Source organism: Coregonus lavaretus, assembly GCF_964263955.1.
Source record: "Coregonus lavaretus genome assembly, chromosome: 8".
NCBI classification, from domain to species: Eukaryota; Metazoa; Chordata; class Actinopteri; order Salmoniformes; family Salmonidae; genus Coregonus; species Coregonus lavaretus.
Window position 1 is genome coordinate 7328301 of NC_139995.1, and position 13147 is coordinate 7341447.

At 42.6% G+C, this 13147-nt stretch overlaps 1 protein-coding gene across 3 annotated transcripts in view; it reads right to left on the reverse strand.

Annotated features, from left to right (window-relative positions):
* Positions 1 to 13147, reverse strand: part of LOC311133774 (copine-5) — a gene marked incomplete at both ends in the record, with an annotated part of 271494 nt that overhangs the window by 89123 nt on the left and 169224 nt on the right. For all 3 annotated transcript variants that reach the window (XM_084167331.1, XM_084167329.1, XM_084167330.1), the window contains one exon: positions 5263 to 5326. In XM_084167331.1, coding sequence (XP_084023457.1) covers positions 5263 to 5326 — 64 coding nt within the window. The remainder of the gene's footprint in view (positions 1 to 5262; positions 5327 to 13147) is intronic.

The window sequence follows — 13147 nt, forward strand, 5'->3', positions numbered from 1 at the left end:
GTTGAGCTAAAACAGAATTTTGACAAATTATGATTTACGACGTCGGATCACCGATGATCTGACGGATTTATGACTATTTACATGCATCAAACATTTGGCTCTATCTTTGAACGGTTGGGTTTATCAACCCAGGGAAAAGAGCATCTGAAAGAGGACATTCTCTGCAACATTTAGATAAGGGAAACTGTACTTACTGTACTTTATGTGTTTACTGTACTTACAGTAAAAGAGTCTAGCGACAAATTCAGCTACTTCTCAGGCTGCCTTTGGGGAGTTTTGACATAGAGGGTTTGTATGTTTTTGATAGCATTTAGCGACTTTTCCCACTCAATGCTGCCTAAAACGACCGTGGGAAAAAGATGTATGTGCAACAGAAGTCACAGCAATGGTGCACTCACAGGCCAGAGAAGTAGAAGGGGAGGGGGAGTGCGGCGGGAGTTGGGACGAAAACGCTATGTCGGGTACTGCAGCTGTGCCGCAGCAAGACAAATTGGTGCTCTGACGTTGTCATGGCAATGGCAAAACGTAATCTAGCAACTTCTAGCGACAAATCAAGGAGCCAATAGCGATTCTCACTGAGAAATAGTTGGCAACATTGAATGTCTCTTCAAAGAGATCACATTTATTTTGGTAGACCGCAAAATAGAACTTCTACATTCAAGACAGGAGAAGTAAATTGTTTCAGTTGATGATAAAACACGTTTGTTTTAGTTACTTTTTTCTCAACTTGTTTCTATTACTTTCTAGCTCGACAAACTAGCTTACACAGAGTAGCTAGCTAGCTAGCCAGCTAGCTTTGAAGCCATTATTGCGGGGGGGTGGAGACAAGCACAAAGACAGGTGAACCAGATCAGGGTGTGACATAGACTGCTTTCAAGGTAAGGACACAAACATTTTGTCATTTGGGTGAACTTTAAAATAGGGCTAATTTCGCATAATCACCCAACCTTGAAGAATCAATATTCAGGTGGTTTATGCCTACTAGTTGAAGATCCTTACCGTCATCTTACTCTACATAGACAAAATATGATGCGTTTATGAGTTGAGAGTCCCCCTACCATCTCTGCCTAGCATGTGCACAATACTAAAATGTAAACAGCATTTCATATCCAATGCTTATTTGTATGACTTATTTACAACTTTCCATGAATTGCTGCAAAAATACGTACTGTAGCCTCATATAATTAATTTTCAAAAGACACAAGGAGGCATGTTAGATTTAAAAAATTTGATTACACTGGCAAAATTGGGAAGAAGTGGAATAATATAATAAGTGTGGGGAATAACAGTAGTGTTCTTGCTGACAAGCACAGTAATTACCCTATATTTTAGCCCATTGTTAAGAATGAGAATTGTTCCACTGATCATACTAAATAAAGTAAATAGGTAATAAAAATCTGTCCTTACACCCTAACTAAATTATTTCTATGTATTGTCCCGCCTCTAGAATAAAACTTACAATTTTGGGTTCACAATGTTTGACTAAATTATTTTCATAGTTACAAATCAGGTCACTCTGCCAAACTTCCCTGCTAAAACATACCCTAAATCTGTCTGCTGCCTTTTCGTTGTGACAGCCTAAATGCCAATCACCAAACGAGGGGACAAATACAAGTGGGGATTAAATCGACTTTAGAACATGCTGTCAAAAGGTTGCATTCTGCAATAGGGACGGGAGTAACAGCAACCAAATTTTGTTGACAACATTATACATAAAACTGCGTTACTGTGCTACTCTTTTTACAGTTTTATAAACTCAGCGGAGAACGTTCTCTCTCTCCATTCAGCTCCACATTAATATTGAGGGGCGTATCTTTAAAACATGCATCCAATCCCCTTGCTCCCTTACATAACTAGACCAATCATATGCTTCAATGTGCCACGGTTCACAGTGCTGTGGCAAGACAGGACAATGATAGAGGTTCCGCATGTGATGTTAAATTGTAGGCGGAGACGCTCCAACTTCAAAACGATTTGGAGCACAGTTGAAAAGATAACGCACTGACTATACAATGGATTAATTAGAAAAATAAAAGCAGCACTTTTCAATGCGTGAGATATAAGAGGTGTGCCGTGAGAGCATGAGAAGAGGGTCAAATGCGTGAGAGTTGGCAACTCTGGGTTTGGATTTATCCCTGACCATAATACAATGGCTGCCATTTTCGACCATTCTGGAACTTTTAGGGTTTATGACATAGCTAGTAATTTAGTAGGATCTCTGTGGCTGTTCCAGCCTCATTAGGGAGCTGTGACACTTCCGTGACACGTACATCCCCCCTTGTAAAGTCTGTGATCAACATCCGATGGGTAATGTGGGCAGAATAACTATATCAATATTTAAACAGGGGGTGGGGAGGGTTGATGGGATGGTGGGGTGCCTGGGGACAGGAACACACAGGAAGTAGAGGAGAATGTCGGAGAGAGTGAGATCTGAAAAGCTTGGTATTGTGAATGCTGGGTATCATGTATCACGTCTGCAAGTGGTGGTGATTAGGAGGGAGAAGGGGATGAAGAAAGGTTTGGTAGAGAAATAAGGGAACAGGGTGGGTGGTTGTGGTAAGCTGGAATGCTAGGAAATATAGGCAGTAAGGACAGGAGGGATGCAAGTCCTCTGTTAGTTCCATGCCTGCTGCTTTAATGGAGGGTGGCATGAAAGACCAATGGACCAGAGGGAGAGAGGGAGGGAGCGGGGGAGATAAATAAAGAGAGAGAATATAGGAGACATTGTGGTTCAATTAGAGCCCCTGTTGAAGGAAGAGGCTAGGAGAGAGGGAACAGGGGAGAGAAGGAAGAGAGACATGATAAGAAATCTCAGTGTTAGGTTGTTTGGTGCCACATGGGGTTACTATAGGGGGTATATTGTGCGTATGTGGGTGTGTATGTGTGTTTGGAGTGTGTGTGTGCATGCATTGGCGTGTTTGTGTACACATGTACGTGTGTGTGAGTGTGCGTGGTCTCTCTCACTATACCGGTCTTGTTACTCTACATATTGCTAGTCAGTGACTAGTCTACTGGTCCTTTTAACAGCTGTAGCGTTATTGTTCCCAGTCAGTTTGATACAAGGTCAGTCAGAGGGCTGGGTTTTAATTAAAGTCCATTCAGTCACACATTACGATCAGCTGTAGCAGTTTATTACAGTCAGAGCTGCACAGAGCGTCAACGTAATCCACAATTGATTCCTCCCTCTGTTGTAACGCTCTGTGTCTCTCTGATCCTCTCTGAGCCTTCCTCTCTCGCTGTCATTTTTTTCTCTCTTTCTCTTTGTCTCTCTCTCTCTCTCTCTCTCTCTCTCTCTCTCTCTTTCTCTCTCTCTCTCTCTCTCTCTCTCTTTCCCTATCCTCTCCCCCATCTATTTCTCTTCCTCTCCTCTCTCCCTCCAAACCTCTCCTCTTTCTCTGTCTGGCTCTATATGTCTCTCACACCAGTGTCAGATCTAGCCTAGTGCTGAGAGCCATATAAATGACATAAAGATTACAGAGCCTAGAGATGACAGAGCTTAGATGTAACACATAGATATAATCTGTCATGCCATAGCTCAGTGGAGCCCAGTGGAGAGCCTGTAGAAGCTAAGGACAGCCAGTAGACCTAGGAGAGCCAAGGGGACCATTCAGCCTCTCTCATCATCTCACTGTGTCATTTCATTAGATACACACCCTTCCACTGATATATCACACCCGTCCCAGGCTACGGTGGCAAGTAGTTTAGCGGTTAAGAGCGTTGGGCCAGTAACCGAATGGTTGCTGGTTCAAATCCCCGAGCCGGCAAGGTGGAACAATCTGTTGTTCTGCCCTTAAGCAAGGTAGTTAACCCCCCAACAACACCTGCTCCCCGGGCGCCGATGACATGGATGTCGATTAAGGCAGCCCCCCGCACCTCTCTGATTCAAAGGGGTTGGGTTAAATGTGGAAGACACATTTAGGTTAAATGCATTCAGTTGTGCAACTGACTATGTATCCCCTTTCCCTGTGTCCACCATGAGGGTAAAGGTGGTCGCATAAATCGGTTCGGTTGGAACCTAGCAGAACTCGGCGAAGCGAACGTCTGTACTCGCATACTCTCTAAAGACATTCGCTTGAAAAATTGAAAAAAACTGCAATATTACTGTTGTTTGTCCCTCTTGGCCCACTGTAGCAACAGCATAGCCAGAAACAATTCCTCAAAATAGTCTAAATGAATCAAAGATGTATCAGGAAATCTGTCATTCATTTTGACATTGTTGCCGAAGAGGTCTTAGTCTTAATCTAACTAAGATGTTTGGTGCAGTATTTCTCAACTGAAAAAATGTGCATGAACACTAGTCATCTCTCATTCAATGACAAGAAACACTTCATGTTCCCAGTCCTACTAGGTGTAGTACTGTTGACCAATCACCGGCGAAGGGGCGTAGACTTCGGCTACCGAACTTCGACTTGCCTCAACTGTTTAGACTGGGAAGCATACGTTAAGCTTAAGAGTATCTGTGAAATGTGTGTGTGCATGTGTGTGTGTTTGTGTATGTCTGTGTGTGTGTGCGTGTGCTGATAAATCAGACCCATCCCATTCTAATAGCTGAACAGGGAAGCTACACCCTTTGTTCCTTCACTAAAAGCTTATAAAAGGTTATAAACATCAACTGTCTTTCAGGTAGTTTGAAACCCTCCCAGACAACTCCAAGGATGTTCTGTACTGTATGTCCTGTTTTATCTCCTTTATGGATTCCATATGCTTGAATAAGTAAGTGCTTCATGTCTTTGTGACCAGTAGACCCAAGGACCCAAGGATATGTATGTATTCCATCATTCTGATCTGTTGAAATCTGTCTGTATATTTGGCCTCAAGGTAACTATAACTTACTGCATACATCTAAACTGGACTGCTGGTTTTCTGTTCTACCTGATAAATATAATTGCACCCACCTGGTGTCCCAGGTCTAAATCAGTCCCTAATTAGAGGTGAACAATGAAAAAATGCAGTGGAACTGGCTTGGAGGTCCAGATTTGAATTTGAGGAGTTTATGTAGTTGTAAGAGTAAGCAGTAGTGCTATGATATTTATATGATATTGTGTGCAGTAACAGGGATGGTGATGTAAGAAGGTAGATTGGTGCTTTCTCTGCAGTTATATACAGTACAACGATATGCAGTGACAGGTAACAGTGATAGGAGACTTATGCTTAAGTTGTATGTAGTGACAGGCAGTAAAAAGGAACACCAAAAGGTAGTGGTGTTTACAGTCTACAGTCTACTGTATAGTATTGTCAGAAGGTAGTATTAGGTCTACTTACTCTACAGTTACCCAGCTCCTCTGCAGATAGAATTATGGTGCCACATTTCTTCCCAGCTATCCCCCTGTAGAAAACAGAGAAAGAAAGAGAGAGGAGAACACATGGTTAGGTTTAGCCAGGTGCAGGTGTAGTGTCTGTACAGCAGAGGTGCCAAGTTCCAGTCATCCAGGGCCAGAGTGTCTGGATGGGTTGCCACATATTGATCAGGGAAATGTCACCAGTTAGCTAGAGATGGAACACACCTGGTTGTCCAGGTCAGAATGAGACTCTGACTTGCATGTACCAGAATCGGCACGGTACTCTCTGTCACTGTCCATGGTGCTGAACCAAAACCAGAGCGCAGGGTTGACAGTTGCTGTCCGTGGAGCTGAATAGCGCTCTCCTCTCTACTTCTCTTTTTAAACACCATCTGCCACCCTTCAGCAGTGCCTGCTCCTGTTCTTTCCCTCCGTTTAGAAGACATAATAACTGGACAGATTAATGTTATGATCCATATGATTCGTTTTATTAATGCCCTCCAACGAGCGTGTTATGAATGTCATCATTCATCACCAGCCAAATATGGTAATATATAAAGAGAGAGAGAGAGAGAGAGAGAGAGAGAGAGAGAGAGAGAGAGAGAGAGAGAGTGAGAGAGAGAGAGAGAGAGAGGAACACGACAGGCAGAGAGGAGAGAGTAGGAGAGGAGGGGAGGGGAAACACCTGAGGCTGAGTGAAAAACACCTTTCTGACTTCTCACTCACTCTATCTCTCTCTCTCTCTGTCTTTCTCCCCATCCCCCCTCTTTCTCTACCCTCTAGCCTTTGACTGTGTGTATACGAGCCTCTGTACCAGCCCTCGTTAAAACCCAGCATGGATCCTCTACCAGACACTACAGGCTGCTTCTGCAATACCCCATCATTCCTCTGACCTTTGTAATAACCCAGCCATGAGAGTTACAGCCGCCATTAAAGTGAGTTGTTAGTGTGTGCTGTTCATTATGCTCTAGAGGGAAGTGATGTGTGTGTGTGTGTGTGTTTGCTGCGTCAGTGTGTGTATGTGTGCATGAGTGTGCATTGGTGTGTTTGTGTGTGTGTGATGGCCCCGTGTAGCTCAGTTGGTAGAGCATGGCGCTTGCAACGCCAGGGTTGTGGGTTCGATTCCCACGGGGGGCCAGTATGAAAATGTATGCACTCACTAACTGTAAGTCGCTCTGGATAAGAGCGTCTGCTAAATGACTAAAATGTAAATTGTAAATGTCTCTCTGTTTGACCAGGGGGTTTAATGACAACGGAGTGGGTGTCTGCTAATTGGCTCATTCATCAACGGACGTCTCTCTGTGTGTCACGAGAGGAGGGGGCTGTATCTTATTAATGTGACAGGACTGAGTATGGGTGGCAGGGCAGGTTTTGTGTGTGTGAGTGTGTGTTATTCCCCTTACCCATCTCTCTCTTTGTCTCAACGTCTCTCCCAACATCCCCTCCCTCCTAGATGGTGGAGGTAATGAGGTGAAAAGGTCAGTGGTCCCTAAGGATCCCTTCAGAGCTACACTGCCAGGTCACTCAATGAGAGGAGAGGGTCAGGGAATGGATTTATTTATTCAATTAGTGCTCGATTCAGACTAAGGAAATGTACGCCTTTCCTATGCACTTCTCAGTGATTGGTATTCAGACTTACCTTATGTAGGTACGTAATGGGCTTTGCAGGCGTGATTCCCTTGCATGGGCTGAATAAATTGAATTCAACGCTGAAAATCCTCCCATTTGCTAGCAAAAATAGTTTCTTGTTGTGTTTTCATTCAATAGGGTTTTCAGTACATTTATCTAAAGCCATCCCTTTAAATTTGGTGTACCTTTAATTAAAATTTTCTCGACAGACTCGCTAGAATATAAGGAGAGAACAGTTCTGAATATTAGGGATCAATGAAAGAAAGCCATGTAAACCAGTGGAGGCTGCTGAAGGGAGGACGGCTAATAATAATGGCTGGAACGAAACAAATGGAGTGGTATCAAACACATGGAAATATTTGTTTGATGTATTTGATACCATTCCACTGATTCCGCTCCAGCCATTACCACGAGCCCGTCCTCCCCAATTAAGATGCCACAAACCTCCTGTGATGTAAGTACACACGTATTCATCTCCTTTTCAGCACCAATGGGTAGATTTTAAAATAGTCTGATCTTGTAGATTATTTCGGGTGAGGAAAGGATGTATGAATCATACATAAACAGGGTTGGAGTGCCTTTAAACACAAAATATATTGATGAATCAAAAATACAGTTGTTTGATTCATCCTGAAAGTTGCCATATTTAATTGTTCAAACCATGAAATATTGGAAGGTGAGAAAAGTGGACAATAGCCCTATAAATCTACCCTAATCCTCACTAATCGCGGAACTGTGATGACAATGGTCCAGTCATCGTGACTCGTGCGCCAGGCTCAAGGTTTAAACTGCTATGTATGGTCTGCGTTCCATAATGATTCAAATAGGCTACATGTCCCAAATGATTGCACAACTTGTAATACGTTAGCCTAATATAATCCACTATTGCTAGCGATCCTCAGGAACAACCGTATAGATGTGACAGAGGAAAGAAAGGTAAACGAAAGATGTAATGGAATGACGCAAAACGTAGGCTACAAATTAAAGAAACTAAAAGTCACTGCACAAGTGACAGTTATTATCATGTATGTGGGTATTACTGATGGTGGCTACCGATAGTGGCTAATATTTAATATGTTATAAAATTGTTAAAATATATAAAGCACCAGTCAAAAGTTTGGGCACACCTACTCATTCAAGGGTTTGTCTTTATTTTTACTATTTTCTACATTGTAGAATAATAGTGAAGACATCAAAACTATGAAATAACACATATGGAATCATGTAGTAAGCAAAAAAGTGTTCAACAAATCAAAATATATTTGAGATTTGAGATTCTTCAAATAGCCACCCTTTGCCTTGCGTATCGCTGCAGAATGATGTGGTAGCCATGCTGGTTAAGTGTGCCTTGAATTCTAAATAAATCACAGACAGTGTCACCAGCAAAGCACCCCCACACCATCACACCTCCTCCTCCATGCTTTATGGTGGGAAATACACACGCGGCGATCATCCGTTCACCCACATTGCATCTCACAGACACATTTCCACCGGTCTAAAGTCCATTGCTCGTCTTTCTTGGCCCAAGCAGGTCTCTTTTTCTTATTGGTGTCCTTTAGTAGTGGTTTCTTTGCAGCAATTCGACCATGAAGGCCTGATTCACACAGTCTCCTCTGAATAGCTGTGTCGAAAAATCAAGCGGAGGTGGATAGTTTGAGTCTAATGGTTGATCGTTTTAGGGGAATATCCTCTGCAAAGGTAAATTGGGAAAAAAGTTGTGCTTTACAGATTGGAGAATGGTCTGGAGGGATCATGGCTTTGCCAGGGGGGCTGGAATGGTGTAAGGGAGGTTTTAAGTATCTTGGAGTGTACCTAGGAGATGAGGGGACAATGGAAAACAATTGGATTGATGTGGTTGAAATGGTGGAAGGGAGGATGAGGAGAATGAGTTGGTTGTTATCTCGTATGTAATATAGGGGGCGCACTATTATAGTTAACAATGTGATTGCCTCTGCACTGTGGCATCGGTTTTCAGTTTTAGAGCCACCATCTGGCCTTCTGGCTAAGATACAGGCGTATATTGTAGATTTATTTTGGGATAAATGTCATTGGGTTCCACAAAGTGTTTTGTATTTGTCAAAAGAGGAGGGAGGACAAGGTCTTGTACATCTTGCTAGTAGGGCTGCTGCTTTCCGGTTTCAGTTAATTCAAAGGTTGCTTTATGGACCGGAAAATGTGGTTTGGATAGGGGTGGCAGGTCTTGTATTACAGCAGGTTGGGGGATTAGGTTTAAAGAAGGCTTTATTTTTGGTTAATAGTAGCCAGATTTCTAGGGAGGGAGTACCTCCGTTTTACAGAGGCCTTCTTAGGGTGTGGAGCATAATGAAGGTGTCCAGACGCACTTCAGCGGAGTCAGTGCATTGGCAGTTGGAGGAACCTCTGGTGTATGGGGCAAGACTGGATTGTACAACTGCAGCTGTTCCACATTTCTCCAAGATTCTGGTGAAGGGCAAAATCATCACCTTTAAACAGTTAATGGCCATGGCTGGGCCCGCCTTAATGGATGGAAGACAGGTGGCTGAACATTTGGGGGTGAGGTCGGAAAGGATTGTCGGACAACTGCTGGGAAGCTGCAGGAAGGCTCTGTCAACAGAAGAGTGGGGTATGCTGAATAGTCACAAGAAGAAGGTACAAGATGAAAACGTCTCATTTCCAAGACTAGGGATTGCACCCAATATCCCAGAGTCAGAAAGAAAGGCGTTATTACTGTATTTGAGAGGGTTGGAAGAGGTGGGTTTGGATGAGGTGAATGGGAAATACTTATATAGGGGTTGTGTCAAGGTATTGAATAAAGATACATTGAAAAATAGAAAAGACACTCCATGGAGGGTAAAATTGGGCATTGACGACAAGGTAAAGCCAGCATGGAGAGCACTGTACAAGCCACCGTTACAAAAGGGTACTGGTGATATGCAATGGAGGGTTTTGCATGGCATCATTGCAGTTAATGCTTTTGTATCTGTTATTAACTCAGATGTTGGAGATGGATGTCCTTTTTGTAATATAAGAGAAACTATTTTTCACTCTTTTATGGAGTGTGAGAGGATAAAACCTCTCTTGGAAATGCTGGAGTCTTTGTTTAAAGCTGTAGGGGAGATTTTCAATAACACTAATTATTTTGGGGTTTCAATATAGTAAGCAACAGAAAATAAAATGTAAACTGTTAAATTTTATTTCGGGACAAGCTAAGATGTCAATTTTTCTGAGTAGGAAACATAAGATAGAAACGGGATATGGGCAGGATGTAAGATGTGTTTTTAAAGGATTAGTGAAAGCGAGAATAAAGTGGATTTTGAGTTCTTCTCGGCTGTAAAAGATCTCCCATGGTTTGAGGAGAAGTGATCTTACGAAGGAGCGGTTTGTTTTGTGGAGGAGGGGAAACTATTTTTTGTTGATGAAATGAGTTGAATGTATATATATGTTAATTTTTTTATTTTATTTAGGAATGACATTTGTTGTTTCATTTCTGAAAAGTCAGTGTGCCATTATTTGTGTTAACACTCTCTCTCTCTAATACAATACAACACAATACAACTTCATGGTCCTTGGCCACCCTGGACAAAAGGCAGCTTGAGAAAGGTAAACACTCAGATAAGGTTAGAAAGACATCAGAAAACAGTTAACTGACTTGACATTTGAAAGGTTACATTTTGTTGCACTTTGTTGTGTGTGTGTTTGCCCACCTGCCGGTATTACCCATAACTCCACGAGGACTGAGCAGCTGTATTTTATGAATATGTGATTTACACATTCTCACTCGAGCAACAAAACAAATCTTCAAGCAATCTGTCTCCTGCAGGATCTGAACGCTCCTTTCTATCTCTCCCTCTCCCTCTCGCTCTTCTCTCTCTCTCTGTGTGTGTGTGTGTGTGTGTGTGTGTGTGTGTGTGTGTGTGTGTGTGTGTGTGTGTGTGCGTGCGTGCGTGTGAAAGTAGATAATAGGAGACAGTTCGCATGTGGAGGAAACCAGGGAACTAGAGAATGGGAGATGATCGAATCAGATGCTATTCACGCCTCACCACAGACATACACTTCTGAATGAGAGACACAAACTTCCACAACACCCCTGCAGATTAGCTGTGTACTGCCTTGATCAGATCTGATAAATGAACGCCAACACTTCGAAGAGAGAGTGAGTTGAGGTCAATTCAAAGTCCTCAACTAGAGTTGGGGAAACTCAAAATAACAGTGGAGATTGCATTGGAGATGCGATGTTGTTCTGAACACGGATTCATTTCAAGGGAAAGTGTGTGTTTGTGTGGGTGTGTGTGTCTGTGTGCATGTATCTGTGAGTGTGTGTGTGTGTGTGTTTGGGCTTGAGCATTCATGCGTGTCTGCATCTGTGTGTGTCTCTCGAGGATGTTTCGGGCGGAAGGCTTTTGTTCCATCATGTCATTATTGAGAACCTGCCGCGGCATCAAACCATTAAACCAAACCCACAGACGACCCAAAAGACCCAACGCAATAAACTGTGCTATTTGAACCCTGCAAGATGAGATGCGGAAGGAAGAAGCTCTCCCCACTGAAGCAAAGCGAGGACCACTGAAGAAGTGTACAGTGTTCCCACCACACCGCATCAAATAACTCATAACAGAGAAAGGCGGAGCGGCTATGTCCCCTTCATCTCCCTGCATGTGTAATACAGCCATTAACACACAGCTTTAAAGCCTAGGGAGAAGACAGGGCAGGGGTTTGAAGACTGATATTAAAATAGAGCACTATTAAAATGCAATTGGGAAATGGAGGGAGGGCAAAATGGGGTGTGGGTGCACATACACAACACACAAACACACGCACTTACTCTCAGCGTTGATAAGCTTTAATTACCATACAATACTCTTAAGGGAGACAACAAAGAAACACAAACATAAAGAACCTCTGTGAATATGAAAACCTTAACATATTCCTCTGACTAGAGAGAGAACGGTAGAGACAAATCATTAACAAGCAGTGAAATATCATGGGGAAAAACACACCTGGGTAATTTGGACTTAATTTACAATTTTCAAAAGAAATATATTTTGGAAGGATTTTAGAAAGTACTATGAAAGTATTTGATTATTACATCATATTTCAACGACGGTATTGAAAAGACTGTGTTATATCTCCATACTCAGGTTAACACCCTACATCTCTGACAGCCTTTGAAGCTGTGCTGGGAAAGTCTTTGAGAGCAGAACATTTACTACACACAGCCCACATAACAAAACATGCTACAGAGACAAAGACTAACAAGTTGGATTGTACGAGTTCCTGTTTCGCAACTTGTTTTAATTGAAGAAAAAGCAAAAAAGTATTGGTTTGAATTAGTCAAGATTAAATCTAGACAGCACTATGCGTTAAACCATTACTCATACACACACCCACATACATTCAAGCAAGCACGCTCACATAGGCTACATAGGCTACAAACAAACACACACACACACACACGTACACACACAGCCAGGGCCGTGCACAGACCTTTTGGAGGGCAGGTGCAAAAAAAAAAAAAAAAGCCAACACAAAAAAAATACAATCTGCAACCGCGGTCACAGACTAGTTGAGCAATTATGACTTTGATTATCTAGTTACATAAACACACAATAGATGGCCACATCTTAATGGCTAATTAAATGACACATATTTAACAGGAATTTAACGAAGCCTTGCAGGCAGTGGGTTCAGAACAACGACAAAAACGTTATGCACTTTAGAGACTGGAAGTGCAAAGGGGTATGTGCTCTGTGCCTGCATACACAAATATGGCGAAGGTGGATGCTGAGTTCGAATCAAGCAGCGCTTCGAGAAAAGTTTGTGAACATGAATGATCTGAATGGACAACAGTAGTAGAGAAAACTGGAACAAAAAGGAAATTGTCTCAAATTGGAGTGGAGGATACGTGTATGAATGATAATGAATCGCTTCTTGTTGGGATGCGTTTGTTGAGTAAGGATGCATATGTGGGAAACCTGTTTGATGTGTCAAATGGTGAAGTATGCGCTGGGAAAAGTGGAGTCTGTCAGAGTGACCAGGAGTGGTCTTATTTTGATTAATTGTATTTCTGAAGAGCAGAGGAAGATTGCAGTGGGCCTCAAAAGAATCCAAACAACAGAAGTTTTGTGTTTTGAACTTCGGAGTAGAGCACCCGTCAAAGGAGTCATCTCAGGGGTGACGACGGATGTTCAGGTTGAATACCTGAAGAAAATTCCTGCTGTGGTTGGTGCCCAGCGTCTGACCCGCTGGGTGAATGGAGAAAA